General features: G+C 53.2%; 1 protein-coding gene across 1 annotated transcript; it reads right to left on the bottom strand.

The window, feature by feature from the left end:
- Positions 1 to 6,336: 6,336 nt before the first annotated feature.
- On the bottom strand, positions 6,337 to 10,373 carry LOC116957657 (uncharacterized). Its single transcript, XM_076057323.1, has 2 exons — positions 9,657 to 10,373; positions 6,337 to 9,010 (listed from the first exon to the last, which is right to left on the bottom strand). Exons 1-2 carry the CDS (start codon positions 10,155 to 10,157, stop codon positions 8,759 to 8,761), a joined length of 753 nt encoding a protein of 250 aa, XP_075913438.1. The 5' UTR covers positions 10,158 to 10,373; the 3' UTR covers positions 6,337 to 8,758.
- Positions 10,374 to 17,079: the final 6,706 nt, after the last annotated feature.

The following is a 17,079-nucleotide window of genomic DNA, read 5'->3' as shown; positions in this document are numbered from 1 at the left end:
GGACCGTGGTACTTCGCCGCTGATCTCGCCGGTCGCGCGGCACCGCCGCCGTCAGGTTCGCTTCCGCGGCCGTCTGGAACGCCCTTCCTTCCGGATACTAGGAAGCCGACGGGCCTGAAGTCTTTTTTTTAAGCCGTCATCTAGACGACCAGGGGTGGGGAACTTTTATTTCTGCCAAGGGCCATTTGCTTATTTATGTGACGTCATTCGCGGGCCCATACAAAGTCATCAGCTTAGAAATTAGCCCGTTTATGTTTGGGCGAACATTTAATGATGGGCTAAACTGCTTCTGTTTGGCGAGGCGTGGTGGTGATGTTAGCTGGTATTGATGATGTTAGCTGGTATTGACGATGTTAGCTGGTATTGACGATGTTAGCTGGTATTGACGATGTTAGCTGGTATTGACGATGTTAGCAGGTATTGATGATGTTAGCTGGTATTGATGATGTTAGCTGGTATTAGTGATGTTAGCTGGTATTGGTGATGTTAGCTGGTATTGGTGATGTTAGCTGGTATTGGTGATGTTAGCTGGTATTGATGATGTTAGTTGGTATTGACGATGTTAGCTGGTATTGGTGATGTTAGCTGGTATTGGTGATCTTAGCTGGTATTGGTGATGTTAGATGGTATTGGTGATGTTAGCTGGTATTGGTGATGTTAGCTGGTGTTGATGATGTTAGCTGGTATTGGTGATGTTAGCTAGTATTGATGATGTTAGCTGGTATTGGTGATGTTAGCTGGTATTGGTGATGTTAGCTGGTGTTGATGTTAGCTGGTATTGGTGATGTTAGCTGGTGTTGGTGATGTTAGCTGGTATTGACGATGTTAGCTGGTATTGATGATGTTAGCTGGTGTTGATGATGTTAGGTGGTATTGACGATGTTAGCTGGTATTGACGATGTTAGCTGGTATTGACGATGTTAGCTGGTATTGGTGATGTTAGCTGGTATTGATGATGTTAGCTGGTATTGGTGATGTTAGCTGATATTGATGATGTTAGCTGGTATTGATGATGTTAGCTGGTATTGATGATGTTAGCTGGTATTGGTGATGTTAGCTGGTATTGGTGATGTTAGCTGGTATTGATGATGTTAGCTGGTATTGACGATGTTAGCTGGTATTGATGATGTTAGCTGGTATTGATGATTCTAGATTTAAAGCTTTCGTGACTGCAAGGATCCATACTCTTTGGTTCTATTCGGTAAAGTCACGTAGGTAAAAAATAAAACAAAAATCACGACGTTTCGGCCACAACACAAGCGGCCTTCATCAGGTGAAGGGATCAGGCTGTCTCGAGGACAGCGCTGGAGTGAAACACAGCCACGCTCAGACCGCGACCTTTAAGCTGTGTGCGAGGAAACAAGGTGCCTTGACAAAGGAATTAGCATAAAAATTAGCATTTGATTGGCCGACTTTAGAAAAGAGGTGGTGTACGTGCCGGTGGACTTGCCGTTTGGCGCGGGGGGGGGGGAGTTTACCTATTGATGGTGTGAAAAGGGAATTTATAAGAGCTGCGAAAGTTTGGGGTACCACTACTTGAAAAATATACTGTACCATTGAAATTAGTTTAATGTTTAGTTCGATTTTTTCCAATGTTCTTTGGTTCATTCGGTAAAGTCACGTAGAATGAGAATTAAATAATAAATTGATAAAATAAAATAACACAATAATATTCTCACAACGTTTCGGCCACAACACAAGCGGCCTTCATCAGGTGAAGGGACGAGACTGTCTGGTAAGGCAGCGCTGTGCTGACTTTACCGAAAGAACCAAAGAAGATGAATCCTTGCAGTCACGAAAGCTTTAAATCGAAATCTTTCCAATGGTTGCTTAACTTGAAACCATCTTCTCGGTTGAAATTGTGTCAGTGTTTGCAGATCTGAATTGCCTCGTGAATAAATCTCTGATAAAAATCCGTGGGTTTGCAAAGAACCTTGGTATCGGAGAAAATTACATCGTGATCACCCACAGCGTTGTAACAGTGATCAGCCACAGCAGAATAATTCGTTTTGCCGTGTTTTAAATCTGATTTGTGCTCGCGAATTCGGTCAGAGACATGTCGCTTTGTCTCCCCGATATAGGAATCAGTGCATTAAAACATGTACACCTGGGCCTCAAAAGGAATGGATACTCTGACCGTACCATCCGCCAAGCTGTTTCTCCCTCCATACAGAAACAACCACTTGATACTCTGGTCAAAACCATCACACTACCATATATAGCAGGCGTTACTAAAAAGATTTCCAAAATTCTAAACAAACACAAGATCCAGGTCCGGTTCAATACAGTACACAAAATTAGTGATCTGATCCCATCCGTGAAGGATATCATTCCTGACTTACAGTACCCCGGGGTTTACAAATTGAGTTGTACCTGTGGTGATTACTATATCGGGGAGACAAAGCGACATGTCTCTGACCGAATTCGCGAGCACAAATCAGATTTGAAACACGGAAAAACGAATTCTTCTGCTGTGGCTGATCACTGTTACAATGCTGTGGGTGATCACGATATAATTTTCTTCGATACCAAGGTTCTTTGCAAACCCACGGGTTTTTATCAAAGATTTGTTCACGAGGCAATTCAGATCTACAAACAGACACAATTTCAACTGAGAAGATGCTTTCAAATTAAGCAATTATTGGAAAGATGTTTTAAATCGAACTAAACATTAAACTAATTTCAATGGTACAGTATATTTTTCAAGTAGTGATACCCCAAACTTTCACAGCTCTTATAAATTCCCTTTTCACACCATCAATAGGTAAACTGCTCACCCCCCCCCCCTGTGCCAAACGGCAAGTCCACCGGCACGTACACCACCTCTTTTCTAAAGTCGGCCAATCAAATGCTAATTTTTATGCTAATTCCTTTGTCAAGGCGCCTTGTTTCCTCGCACACAGCTTAAAGGTCCGCGGTCTGAGCGTGGCTGTGTTTCACTCCAGCGCTGTCCACGAGACAGCCTGATCCCTTCACCTGATGAAGGCCGCTTGTGTTGTGGCCGAAACGTCGTGATTTTTGTTGTTTTATTTTTTACCTACGTGACTTTACTGAATAGAACCAAAGAGTATGGTATTGATGTTAGCTGGTATTGACGATGTTAGCTGGTATTGACGATGTTAGCTGGTATTGACGATGTTAGCTGGTATAGCTGGTATTGATGTTAGCTGGTATTGATGTTAGCTGGTATTGGTGATGTTAGCTGGTATTGACGATGTTAGCTGGTATTGATGTTAGCTGGTATTGGTGATGTTAGCTGGTATTGGTGATGTTAGCTGGTATTGGTGATGTTAGCTGGTATTGATGTTAGCTGGTATTGGTGATGTTAGCTGGTATTGATGTTAGCTGGTATTGATGATGTTAGCTGGTATTGGTGATGTTAGCTGGTATTGGTGATGTTAGCTGGTATTGACGATGTTAGCTGGTATTGACGATGTTGTTCCTACTTGCCACTGCTTTTCCAGGTTTGCTCTCCTAGATTTATTGAATTTCGAGTCCCGCCTGCGGTTGCCTTGGCAGGGCCAGCAGACCAAATGATTTCGCGAAGCCTCACACGGCCCGCGGGCCGGACGATCCCCACCCCTGATCTAGATTGACAAAACTCACTTCTTTAAAACTGCTGCTTGTTGTTGTTGTTGTGTTAGTTTGTTGCACCTCTGATTAGCGCAGTTGGCTACCTACGGTGCAATATAAATTGTACATACAAACTACTAAACGCTACTATACACCACTATACACTACACCACTGTACTACATTGATAACCCACTTCTTTAGAACAGTTTAGTTTAGCTAGTTGGCCTTCCCCCGCACCTCCGGTTACTGCGGTTGCACGGTAGACGTTTGGGGGTCATCGCCGAGTAGTATTCTTGACCTTGGATACCGTGGTTAATGGGCGGGGCTAAGTGACGCGCGTCGCACGTGTGTAGGTACGTCGACACTACGACAACGAGAGACGTGTGTCGCTTCACCTTGGGCGCCACCGCTCCGTGCTCTGGTGCCACAGGGCTAACCGACCCGGCCTCTCTCCGTGTGTTCGTCTCGCGTGCAACTGTAGGGGGTTCGGTTGTGGGGGAGGGGGGTGGTGGTGGATGGACCAGCCGTGGATTTGCGGCAGGCCGTTGCACATAGTAGCCATGGCGCGCGCGCTAACGATACGGCAATGTTAATGTTGTGAGGAGCGGCAGAAGGCGGGCCGACCCCGGGTTGGATTCCCGCTCATGGCCAAACGCAAAGTGACGGTTATCCGAAACCGGTCACAGGACGCCCCTCCTAGGTCGACTCATCCTCGAAAAGAGTAGCCGGTGCGGTGTGTAAAATCGTCACCGGGCGTGGTGCTGGCCACCCACCCACCTCGTGCGCCACATTGCCGGCCTTCGTAGGCGCTGCTCGCTAACAGCACTTGCCCCCAACAGTCTGTTACAGGCGACACGGCGGGGGGGGGGGGGGGGTGGATCTTTGTCCTTGTTAACGATATATAAACCCGCGATTGCCGCGTTCGCGTCGTCATGTGCTAGTCCTTCCAGTGCGTGCCCGGGGAGGTTACCCGCAATGGAACGAAAGCGGTTGGTCGAGTGGCCGTACGCCGTCGCCGCTAGATGATTTTACCCCCGTGGCCATGCCGGGGGAAGGTTGTTGAGAGAGACAGAGGGGGGGAGTTGAGGGTCGAACGAATCAGAAAGGAGTAGAGAGAGGCCTGAGGACGGAGGGCTCCCCTCCCCCCATCCCGAAGGCGGATGGTGGAGAAAGACAACGGCTCAAGACGTTCAGGGATGACGCGTGGGGAGTGAAAGTCGAGGGTCGAACGAATCGGAAATGAGAAAGGCGCGAGGGGGATGCCCGTGAACGAAGGCCCCCCCCCCCCCCTCCCCAAGGCGGACGGAGGAGGAAGTCATCGGCTCAAGATAAGCAGCAGCAGCAGCGGCGGCGGAGGAGGAATGACCGAGCCAAGATTTCAGGGGTGATGAGAGGGCGACGATGGGAAGAGAGGGAGAGGAGCGAGATCTGGAGTCTCGGTCGTACTCGGATTGTAAATGTCGTTGTGGCTTTGCTCTCCAACACACCGGTGGGTGCTGTACTAGTAACAAATTGGCACGTTCTGTTTACGTGACAAACCCCTTACCGACTGGCTGTGTTGTCGGGTGGTGGCGGGTTTAACGACATTTATATATTTACGCGATCTCACCCAAAAAAAAACCTGTATTGTGGGATATTGCTCGCGAAAGCCTGCTACGTTAAGCCTTCTGGAGTCTGTTTTCACAGCGGGCGGTGTCGGCGAAAAGGGGGGGGGGCGGGGCTGGAGGGGGGGGGTTCAGAGTGGGATTGGCCACACAGGAAGCAGCGCCATTTACTAGGAGGTTCGAACCGACGACGGAGGTGGTGGTCGTTGTTGTTGTTGTTGCTGCTGCTGCTGTACGTACGTCTGCGCTGCGGTTTTCTTCGCCGCCAGTAAAGTCCCACCGTCCGTCTGTCTCTCCCGTCCGGTTCATTGCCCTGGCCCAAATGCGAAGCTGCCCACGGCTGGCCCGGGTCAAGGTTCCAGCCGGACCCTTCACGCGGCGAAGCGCTCGGAAATTTTTGCCACCCCCGCACGGACCTCCAAACCGCGCCCAGCCTGCGAGGCGTTCCGAGTTTTTCGTCCGGCAGCGATTCCCCCACCCCCGCCGCGAGTCGCTCAACGCGTGCCCAGAACGTTCGGCGTCAAGCGGAAAACAATTTCCCCGACTACCCCACCCCCCCCGCCGTGAGAAATAACGTGGCTCGGGAGGGGACACACTGCGCAGCGAGACGACGGGGCGGAGAGACCGAGGGTAGGCATGCCCAGAGCGGACCCCGCTGTCATTCCGCGCACGCGTACCCAGAAATTGTCTTGCCGCACGGCTCAAGAAAGAAAGAACGGCCCCTCCGGTTTGTCGGAGACCGCTGGAAAACCGCGTCGCCACGCGCCGTTCTACTCAGGAACGCCTCGGCGAGTCTCCGGTGCGGGCGACCCCCTTTACGAGGGCGGACGGCTCCCCTCGTGCAACCACCCAGGGGGACAGCCGCCACGAGGGAGTGTGCCGCGCCCCCCCCCCCCCTCGTCCACCCACCCCCGGGCGAGACCCTCCGATCGGCGAGGACAGGAGTTCAACGTACGCCACGTGCGGATCACGCAGGGATCAGACCCCGACCCCGACCCCCCCGCTCCCCGACTCCTCCTCGTGCCACACGGCGACGGCTGCCACCGGGGGGGGGGGTGGCCCCCTTTTTTTAAAAAGATAAAATAAAACGGGAGGTTCCATGGGGGGCTGAATCGGGAAAACGACGGACGTCGTCGCTATAACGGCGGCGGTCAGAAATTGTTTTTGACAGCTCTCCTTTTAATCACGAAGGGGGGGGGGGTGCTACACGGGGCAAACCGACGCAGTCGTCCGCCCATCGCAGACGGTCACTCGTCGGCGAGTCGACGCGCCAGCCAGCATCGTGTCCGCTCGTCGCTGTCGCAGACGGAGGGAGAGGGAGGGCGACTTAGAGAGTGAGAGAGGATGACTCGGAGTGAGAGAGAGGACGACTCAGAGAGAGAGGACTCGGAGAGTGAGAGGACGACTCAGAGAGAGAGATATCGACTCAGTGAGAGAGAGATCGACTCAAAGAGAGAGGACTCAGAGAGTGAGAGGACGACTCAGAGTAAGAGGGACGACTCAGAGAGTAAGAGGGACGACTCAGAGTAAGAGGGACGACTCAGAGTAAGAGGGACGACTCAGAGAGTAAGAGGGACGACTCAGAGTAAGAGGGACGACTCAGAGAGTGGGAGAGGACGACAAGAGTGAGAGGACGACTCAGAGAGAGAGGACGACTCAGTGGGAGAGTACGACTCAGAGAGAGGACGATTCAGAGTGAGAGAGAACGACTCAGAGAGTGAGAGAGGATGACTCAGAGAGAGAGGACGACTCAGAGAGAGGACGACTCAGAGAGTGAGAGAGATCGACTCGGAGTGGGAGAGGACGACTCAAGAGTGAGAGGACGACTCAGTGGGAGAGTACGACTCAGAGAGAGGACGATTCAGAGTGAGAGAGAACGACTCAGAGAGTGAGAGAGGACGACTAAGAGTGGGAGAGGATGACTCAGAGTGGGAGAGGATGACTCAGAGAGAGAGGACGACTCAGAGAGTGAGAGATCGACTCGGAGTGGGAGAGGACGACTCAAGAGTGAGAGGACGACTCAGTGGGAGAGTACGACTCAGAGAGAGGACGATTCAGAGTGAGAGAGAACGACTCAGAGAGTGAGAGAGGACGACTAAGAGTGGGAGAGGATGACTCAGAGTGGGAGAGGATGACTCAGAGAGAGAGGACGACTCAGAGAGTGAGAGATCGACTCGGATTGGGAGAGGACGACTCAGAGAGAGGACGATTCAGAGTGAGAGATCGACTCGGAGTGGGAGAGGACGACTCAAGAGTGAGAGAGGACGACTCAAGAGGTGCCAGGAGGAGGAACCACAGACGAGCAGTGAGGCAGCTCCAAATCCTCCCACGCACGCGAGAGGCGAGGGGTGGGAGACGCTCGATCCCACAGATGTAACAGACAGACGGGGAGGTACGGCGCTCCTCCTCGACGCCCACGGGAATAGTGGGGGTTGGGGGGGGGCGCTTCGGCAGACTCGGCGTGCCGCCAATTCACCGTCCCCCCCCCCCCACCGCAGACTGTTCGCCGAAACCTCAACGGCCGTGGCGACGGTTACCATCGCCGGCGCCGAACGTAGCCAACCGCGCTTATCGGGAGGTGTGCAAGCGGGCGGACGAAGACGCCGCGGGGCGCCGGGCACGTCGGCTCGTGCCCCGGCCCAGGGTCTGGAACGCTATCGCCAATAAACCACGAAGTACTTACGACACAGATCAGCAGGCTCCACCTGTGCTGGATCCTCCTCACCCGTTTCCAAGAACCAATGCGACTTAAGATCTTCGCTCATTTACCAGCTTCACATTCATTATTGCCATACAAAATACTGGAGGAAGGGGTCCTTTGCTGTTGATGCCCCCAGAGTCTGGAACGCCATCGCCAATCAACCACGAAGTACTTACAACACAGATCAGCAAGGGTACCTGGATCACCGCCTGTGAGATGTTCACTCAAAACTGCTCTAGAGGAGCTGTACACCCCGAGCTGCCACTGCTGTTCAGAGTGTCCTGAAATCAAACGCATCGCTCCGGTTTGACCGCTGCAAAAGTATGATCTTGAGTTTTGAATGATAGCGTGCTGATCTTTAAAGGTGTATTGAAAATGTTGATACTCCGACTGATACTCCTGCTGTTATGGATCGACTCATGCTGCAAGCTATGGCTGCAAAGTTCGGTAGTACGTGTTCATGTGTATGTCGTTTATTGTTAAATTTGAATCACAGTTCCTATGATCACCGTCACATTGTTTTTATAGCTTCGTTTTGGTGATTTGAAAACGTTTTGGTTTGGCCACGTTTGTTTGCTTGTTGTAGGACAGAGATAGGCTGATAACTTTAATCTAAATTGGCTTATGGTTGTTATTGTTTGACTCGCACCCCACTGGGAATTTTGCACACAGCGTTGAAGTGCGGTGCCTTTTCTGCAAGACTTATGCCGTTTTTTTCCTGGATTTCGCTGTTTGCGCGTAGTCACTTTAAGATGTTTCCTTGTTCATGTTTTTGTTTTGTTGCGGTTGCACCCGAGTCAAGAGCCGCATGAGGCTCACAGGGCTACACCTCCTCGTACATGAAATGAAAAGAAACGCCGGAGGGGCCGGCACGCCGGCTCAGTCGCCGTCCGGGCCGCTTGCCGGAGGCCCCCCCCGCAGGCCCACCGCCCCCCGCGGTGCGAGCTCCTTGCCGCACCCCCACGGGCCGTCGCGGGGGGCCGCCCTTGGCGCCCGCGGAGGAGGGCCCCCCGCGGCCTCCTCCCGGGCGCCGACCCCGCACGGTGGCGCCGTCGCCGCCGTCACCGCCGCCGGCTTGTCGCCCGTCACCGCGTGCCTGGTCAGCTGGTGCCGCTGGAGGCTGCCGAGCACCTGGACAAAGAGAAAGGGACCCCGCCACGCCGTGTAGGGCTAACGCACCGCTTGGGACGAGTGCTGTGAGCGAGTCTCGGCGCCTGTGTTGTGGGGGGAGTGGGCGGGTGGGTAAGTGGGTGGGCGATTGACTGGGTGGGTGAGTGGGTGGGCGGGTGACTGATCGGGTGGGTGGGTGAGCGAGCGAGCGGGTGGGCGAGCGGGTGGGTGGCTGTCTGGGTGAGTGAGTTGGTGGGTCGGTGATTGGGTAAATGGGTGGGTGGGCGAGCGAGCGGGTGGGTGGGAAGGTGGCTCGCTGGGTGAGTTGGTGGGTGAGTGACTGGTGGCTGGGTGGGTGACTGAGTGGGTGGGTGACTGAGTGGGTGGATATCTGGGTGAGTTGGTGGGTGATTGGGTAAGTTGGTGGGTGATTGGGTAAGTGGGTGGATGGCTGGCCGGGTGAGTGAGTTGGTGGGTGATTGAGCAAGTCGGCGGCTGAGTGGGTGGGTGGGCGGGAAGGTGACTGAGTGGATGGGTAGGCGGGCGAGCCGGCGGGTGGGCGGGCGGGCGGGCGAGCGGGTCGATGGCCGGTTGAGTGAGTTGGCAGTTGCTTAGCTGAATGGGTGAGTGGATGGGCAGGCGGTTGAGCGAGCGAGCGGCTCGTCACCGTGAACGTCTTGCCGCAGGCGGGGCACTCGTGGGGCCTCTCGCCGGAGTGCGCCCGCACGTGACGCCGCAGGTTGCCGTGCTCGGCGAACGCCCGGCCGCACTGGGCGCACGCGTGCGGCCGCTCCTCCGTGTGCGTCCGCTGGTGGTTGAGCAGGTGCTCTTGCTGGGCGAAGGCCCTCTCGCACACGGTGCACACGTACGCCCGCTCGCCCGTGTGGGTGCGCGCGTGCCGCCTCAGGGCGCCCAGCTGCGTGAAGGCGCGGCCGCAGTCGGCGCAGGCGTGCGGCCGCTCGCCCGTGTGCGTCCGCCGGTGGGCCTTGAGGCTCGACGAGACGGTGAAGGCGCGGCCGCAGTCGCCGCAGGCGTACGGCCGCTCGCCCGTGTGCGAGCGCGCGTGGATGTCCAGGTGGCTGCGGTGGTCCGTGCTGTATGGGCACTGCGGGCAGCGGTGGGATTTAACCCGCGGCGGCGGCGCCGGCGGCGGCGGCTGCTGCTCCATGACGACCGCCGGTGGGTAGGGGGGAGCGTGGGACGGATGGGGATTAGACCACGCGCTCTGCCGCTGTGCCTCCTTCTAGCTGGTTGAGCCGGTGGGGGGGGGGGGGGGGTACAGCTCCTTGACACCCACCCACGGGTAGAATGGAGTGAGATGGGACGGATGGGGATTAGTCCATGCGCTCTGCTGCCTTCTAGCTGGGGGGGGGGGGGGGGGTACGGCTCCTCACTCCTCGAGTTTCACAATCCCACCCCCCCCCCCCCACTTGACGCAACTTCTCACTCGGTCCGCATCTCGGTGAAGGTTGTACGTGGCTAAATAAAGGATTTGATGGAACTCCGGATGTATATTCTTAGTTCTTTCAGTAAAGTCACGTTGAAGGGAAACAACAAAATAATAAAATATATAAAACAATAAAAATTCTCACGACGTTTCGACCATAACACAAACGGTCGTCTTCAGGTGGTTAAATAATGGGGGGGCTGTATTTGCTGCGTGGGTCCAAGAAAGCGCTGTGCCGTCGCGTGTCTAAAAAAATAAATAAAGGGGGCGTGTGAACACGTGGTTACAAGATGGAGCGTGTGAACACGTGGTTACAAGATGAAGGGGGCGTGTGAACACGTGGTTACAAGATGAAGGGGGCGTGTGAACACGTGGTGACAAGATGGAGCGTGTGAACACGTGGTTACAAGATGGAGGGGGCGTATGAACACGTGGTTACAAGATGGAGCGTGTGAACACGTGGTTACAAGATGAGGGGGCGTGTGAACACGTGGTTACAAGATGGAGCGTGTGAACGTGGTTACAAGATGGAGGGGGCGTGTGAACACGTGGTTACAAGAGGGGGCGTGTGAACACGTGGTTACAAGATGGGGCGTGTGAACACGTGGTTACAAGATGAAGGGGGCGTGTGAACATGTGGTTACAAGATGGAGGGAGCGTGTGAACACGTGGTTACAAGATGGAGGGAGCGTGTGAACACGTGGTTACAAGTTGAAGGGGGCGTGTGAACACGTGGTTACAAGATGGAGCGTGTGAACACGTGGTTACAAGATGGACCGTGTGAACACGTGGTTACAAGATGGAGCGTGTGAACACGTGGTTACAAGATGGAGCGTATGAACACGTGGTTACAAGATGGAGCGTGTGAACACGTGGTTACAAGATGAGGGGGCGTGTGAACACGTGGTTACAAGATGGAGCGTGTGAACACGTGGTTACAAGATGAAGGGGGCGTGTGAACACGTGGTTACAAGATGGAGCGTGTGAACACGTGGTTACAAGATGGAGGGGGCGTGTGAACACGTGGTTACAAGATGGAGCGTGTGAACACGTGGTTACAAGTTGAAGGAGGCGTGTGAACACGTGGTTACAAGATGGAGCGTGTGAACACGTGGTTACAAGATGAAGGGGGCGTGTGAACACGTGGTTACAAGATGGATCGTGTGAACACGTGGTTACAAGATGGAGCGTGTGAACACGTGGTTACAAGATGAAGGGGGCGTGTGAACACGTGGTTACAAGAGGGGGCGTGTGAACACGTGGTTACAAGATGAAGGGGTCGTGTGAACACGTGGTTACAAGAGGGGGCGTGTGAACACGTGGTTACAAGAGGGGGCGTGTGAACACGTGGTTACAAGATGAGTGGGCGTGTGAACACGTGGTTACAAGATGGAGCGTGTGAACACGTGGTTACAAGATGAAGGGGGCGTGTGAACACGTGGTTACAAGAGGGGGCGTGTGAACACGTGGTTACAAGATGAAGGGGTCGTGTGAACACGTGGTTACAAGAGGGGGCGTGTGAACACGTGGTTACAAGATGAGTGGGCGTGTGAACACGTGGTTACAAGATGGAGCGTGTGAACACGTGGTTACAAGATGAAGGGGGCGTGTGAACAGGTGGTTACAAGAGGGGGCGTGTGAACACGTGGTTACAAGATGAAGGGGTCGTGTGAACACGTGGTTACAAGAGGGGGCGTGTGAACACGTGGTTACAAGAGGGGGCGTGTGAACACGTGGTTACAAGATGAGGGGGCGTGTGAACACGTGGTTACAAGCTGAAGGGGGCGTGTGAACGTGGTTACAAGATGAGGGGGCGTGTGAACACGTGGTTACAAGATGGAGCGTGTGAACACGTGGTTATAAGATGGAGCGTGTGAACACGTGGTTACAAGATGAGGGGGGCGTGTGAACACGTGGTTACAAGCTGAAGGGGGCGTGTGAACACGTGGTTACAAGATGAGGGGACGTGTGAACACGTGGTTACAAGACGGCACGTGTTGCGAATCTCAGTGCATGGGTGGAGGGGGTGGAGGTCTCACGTCATCGAACTCGGGACCCCAGGGCTTCGGCTGTCGGCTGCTGCAGCAGCAGCAGGGAGGGCAGCAGCAAGGGCAGCGGCAGTAGCAGGAAGGGAAGTAGCAGCAGTAGGTAGGGCAGCAGCAGGGTAAGTAACCAGGGCAGCAGCAGTAACAAGAGCAGCAGCGGCAGCAGCAAGGGCAGCAGCAGTAACAAGGGCAGCCGTGGTAATGTTGGGAGGCAGCACGCAGGCGTCTACAGCAACAGACAAGGCCCGGTTGCGTGGTGACGTCACCCCTCGCGGAGAGAAGACGCGTATGACGTCACGGCGCCGACGTGCGGGTGACGTCGACCCCTGCTGGGAGAAAAACGCGGTGACGTCACGGCGCCGACGTCACCGCCCCCCCCCCCGCGCGGTGACGTCGCCCCTGCTGAGAAAACGCGGCGACGTCACTTCCTGCTGTGAGAAGCTGCGGCGTGACGTCAATGTCACCCCCAAACGTGCGAAAGCGACGTCACCCTAAATGCCGATTTAAAGCTTTCGTTGACTGCAGGGATTCATCTTCTGGGTTCTTTCGGTTCGAGTCACGTAGAATGGGTATAAAATCATAAAAAAATAACAAAATTATTCTGTTATTATTTTAAATAAAATCATAAATAAATAATAAAATCATTCTGTTATTTTTTATAAAATGATAAAAAATAACGGAATAAAATTAAATAGTAACAGAATAAAATTATTATTTTATGATTTTATTCCCATTCTACGTGACTTCACCGAAGACGACGTCACACCCTGGCTGGGTGGCCTGGTATGACGTCACCACGTCGCGTGTACGAAGAAGACAAAGCTGCCCCGGGTAGCCCCCACTTGTTTGGTGGGCAAGCGCTGCTCTATTCGAGCGGCGGCTGCGGCACCCCGCGAAGCACACGAAGTACTTACAGCACAGATCAGCAGGCTCCACCTGTGCTGAATCCTCCTCATCCGTTTCCAAGCACCAATGCGACCCAAGGTCTTGGCTCATTTACCGGCTTCACATTCATTATTGCCGTACGAAATACTGGAGGGGTCCTTTGCTGTTGATGCCTCCAGGGTCTGGAACGCTATCGCCAATAAACCACGAAGTACTTACAACACAGATCAGCAGGCTCCACCTGTGCTGGATCCTCCTCATCCGTTTCCAAGAACCAATGCGACCTAAGGTCTTCGCTTATACTGGTAGGAACGAAGTTGAAAACTGAGTGTACCAGCCTGCAATAGATTAATGTGTCCGTCCGTCCCCTTTCAAAAGCCCCATACTACCGTATACCGGGAAACAATTCCTCATTTTAAAATGAAATTGTCATTTTTCGGCCCAGCCCTTAACGATTTTATGATACATTGCTCCAAAATGAGCAGATTTCAGTCAATAAGGATTTCACCATTCCATTCCTCTACAGAGGTTAATTTGTCCGAAGAACCCTCAACGATTTTGAGGGCAAAAAGGTGGGAAGACGCTCTCAATTTGCACAATTTTACGTAACAATGTCGTAAAATTGCGCAAAATTCCAATGTTCCTACCAGCCCACCCTGCAGGGACCTGTTTTACCAGTTTCACATTCATTATTGCCGTACAAAATACTGGAAGGGTCCTTTGCTGTTGATGTCCCCAGGGTCTGGAACGCTATCGCCAATAAACTGCAACTTGGATCACCGCCTGCGTAAGATGTTAACTCAAAACTGCTCTAGAGGAGCTGTACACCCCGAGCTGCCACTGCTGTTCAGAGTGTCCTGAAATCAAACGCATCGCTCGGGTTTGACCGCTGCAATAGTATAATCTTGGGTTTTGAATGATAGTGTGTTGATCTTTAAAGGTGTATTGAACATTTTGATACTCCGACTGATACTCCTGCTGTTATGGAGTGACTCATGCAGCCAGCTATGGCTGCAAAGTTTGGTAGTACGTGTTCATGTGTATATCGTTTATTGTTAAATTTGAATCACAGTTCCTATGATCACCGTCACATTGTTTTTACAGCTTCATTTTGGTGATTTCGAAAACGTTTTGGTTTGTCCACGTTTGTTTGCTTGTTGTAGTACAGAAGTTAGCCTGATAACTTTAATCTAAATTGCCTTATGGTTCATATTCTTGGTTCTTTATATTTTTATTTTATTGTTTCCCTTCTACGTGGTGACTTTGCCGAAAGAACCAAGAACATGAATCACTGTGGTCACGAAAGCTTTAAACCAAAAATGTCTTACGGTTGTCATTGTTTGACTTGCATCCCACGGGGATTGTTGCACACAGCGTTGGAGTGCGGTGCTTTTTCTGCAAGACTTGTGCCGTTTTTTTCCCGGATTTTTCTGTCGCGCGCAGTCACTTTAAGATGTTTTCTTGTTCATGTTTTTGTGTTTGTTGCGGTTGCACCCGATTCAAGAGCCGAATGAGGCTCACAGGGCTACACCTCCTCGTACATGAACTGAAAATGAACTGAACACTCGCCACGTGATTGCGCGTGACATTGTTGAAGCAATGGACCGCCCCCAAAGTTCCTGGAATCCCAAATAACAAACTAAAAAAAAGCATTTTTTTTTGTAAAGTGTAAATCGGTACCAGGTTCCTCTTTTTCAGAAGGCGACCCTGGCTATCACAGATGATGGCAAGCTCAACGAAATGGCTTGACGATGCCGGAACATTCTACAGCGGCCAAATTCCTCTGATGAGGGAAGAGACGCAAAGCTTCAACTCTACAGCAGCAGGCGTCAGAGTCGGGATCGAAACCCACGACCTCCTGTATACCAGGCGAGGCAGTCAACATCTCCTGGCCACTGTGATGATGATGATGAGAGACGCAAGCTCCAAATCGAGAGCAGCAGGAGGCGTCAGAGTCGGGATCGAACCCACGACCTCCTGTATACCAGGCGAGGCAGTCAACATCTCCTGGCCACCACAGCGCCGAGTCGACCACAGGGAGGGGGAGCTAATTGCCCCGAGCTCGTCATGCGATGTCGCGTCAACCGCTGCACCACCGAGCGTCGCGATGCAGAGACGGCGGCCGTGGGGTGGAGGCGTCAGTCCAGCAGGGTTCCGCGGGAACCCATCGCACGACTCTCCTGGCGTGACCGGGCGGGGGTAGTCAACATCTCCCGGCCACCCAAGGCGCCGAGTCGACTTCGGGGAGGGTCCAGGACCGGCTCGGATATAATCGGCCGCCGTTGTTGGCCGCGAGCGGGAATCCCAACTCGGGTTCGTCGTGCGGACCGCGCTGGAGAGACGGCGGCCGTGGGGTGGAGGCGTCAATCCAGCAGGGTCGGGATCGAACCCAGGCTCCCCCTCCTGCATGACCAAGGGCCATTTGGTTATTTATGTGACGTCATTCGCGGGCCCATACAAAGTCGTCAGCTTAGCAATTGGCCCGTTTATGTTTGGTCAAATGTTTAATGAACTCGCCCCGAATGCGATGGGCTGGGAACTGCTTCTGTTTGGCGAGGCGTGGTGGTGATGTTAGCTGGTGTTGACGATGTTAGCTGGTGTTGATGATGTTAGCTGGTGTTAATGATGTTAGCTGGTATTGACGATGTTAGCTGGTGTTGGTGATGTTAGCTGGTGTTGGTGATGTTAGCCGGTATTGACGATGTTAGCCGGTATTGATGTTAGCCGGTATTGATGTTAGCTGGTATTGATGTTAGCTGGTATTGATGTTAGCTGGTGTTGATGTTAGCTGGTATTGATGATGTTAGCTGGTATTGGTGATGTTAGCTGGTATTGGTGATGTTAGCTGGTATTGATGATGTTAGCTGGTATTGATGTTAGCTGGTATTGACGATATTAGCTGGTATTCATGATGTTAGCTGGTATTGATGTTAGCTGGTATGGATGATATTAGCTGGTATTGATGTTAGCTGGTATTGACGATGTTAGCTGGTATTGGCGATGTTAGCTGGTATTGGTGATGTTAGCTGGCATTGGTGATGTTAGCTGGTATTGATGTTAGCTGGTATTGGTGATGTTAGCTGGTATTGGTGATGTTAGCTGGTATTGACGATGTTAGCTGGTATTGACGATGTTAGCTGGTATTGATGTTAGCTGGTATTGGTGATGTTAGCTGGTATTGGTGATGTTAGCCGGTATTGACGATGTTGCTGCTACTCACAACTTCCTTTCCAGGTTTGCCCCTAGATTTATTGAATTTCGAGTCGCCGCCTGCGGTTGCCTTGGCAGGGCCAGCAGACCAAATGGCCGTATGAGGCCCGCTGGCCGGACATTCCCCACCCCTGGGTTTAGATAATCACCCCGAGCGGGCATCCCAACGGGGGCTCGTAACGCCGACCGCTAGCGCCGGCGAGCATCGCGATGGACACACCGCGAGTCCAGGGCGTCCAGTCCAGCAGGGTCCCCCCGCTTGAACTCATCGCACGACCCTCCTGCGTGACCGGCCAAGGGCGATGACAACCGCACCTTCGAAGACGCAATGAGCGAGCGAGCGAGCGACAACAGCAACGGGATGACCTTCAAACGTTCCGTCGGCTCGGTTCACGAATGGGGTGGGCGGGCGGGGGGGTGTGGCGAGGACGACGAGAAATAACGCGGCGGCGAGGAGGCGAGCGTCGACGCGCGAAATTCAGGGGCACTGCGCGGGGGGGGGG

This window comes from Petromyzon marinus, chromosome 80, assembly GCF_048934315.1.
Source record: "Petromyzon marinus isolate PM22_M1 ecotype Great Lakes invasive population chromosome 80, UKy_Petmar_22M1.pri1.0, whole genome shotgun sequence".
NCBI classification, from domain to species: Eukaryota; Metazoa; Chordata; class Hyperoartia; order Petromyzontiformes; family Petromyzontidae; genus Petromyzon; species Petromyzon marinus.
This window is presented reverse-complemented; position numbering and strand designations above follow the sequence as displayed.

Bases quoted from the DNA above. Each gene is read 5' to 3' on its own strand.
- LOC116957657 (XM_076057323.1), bottom strand. From the start codon at position 10,157: ATGGAGCAGCAGCCGCCGCCGCCGGCGCCGCCGCCGCGGGTTAAATCC. The intron at 9,011-9,656 runs GTGACGAGCCGC...CTCTTTGTCCAG, and splicing joins CCTGCGGCAAGACGTTCACG to GTGCTCGGCAGCCTCCAGCG.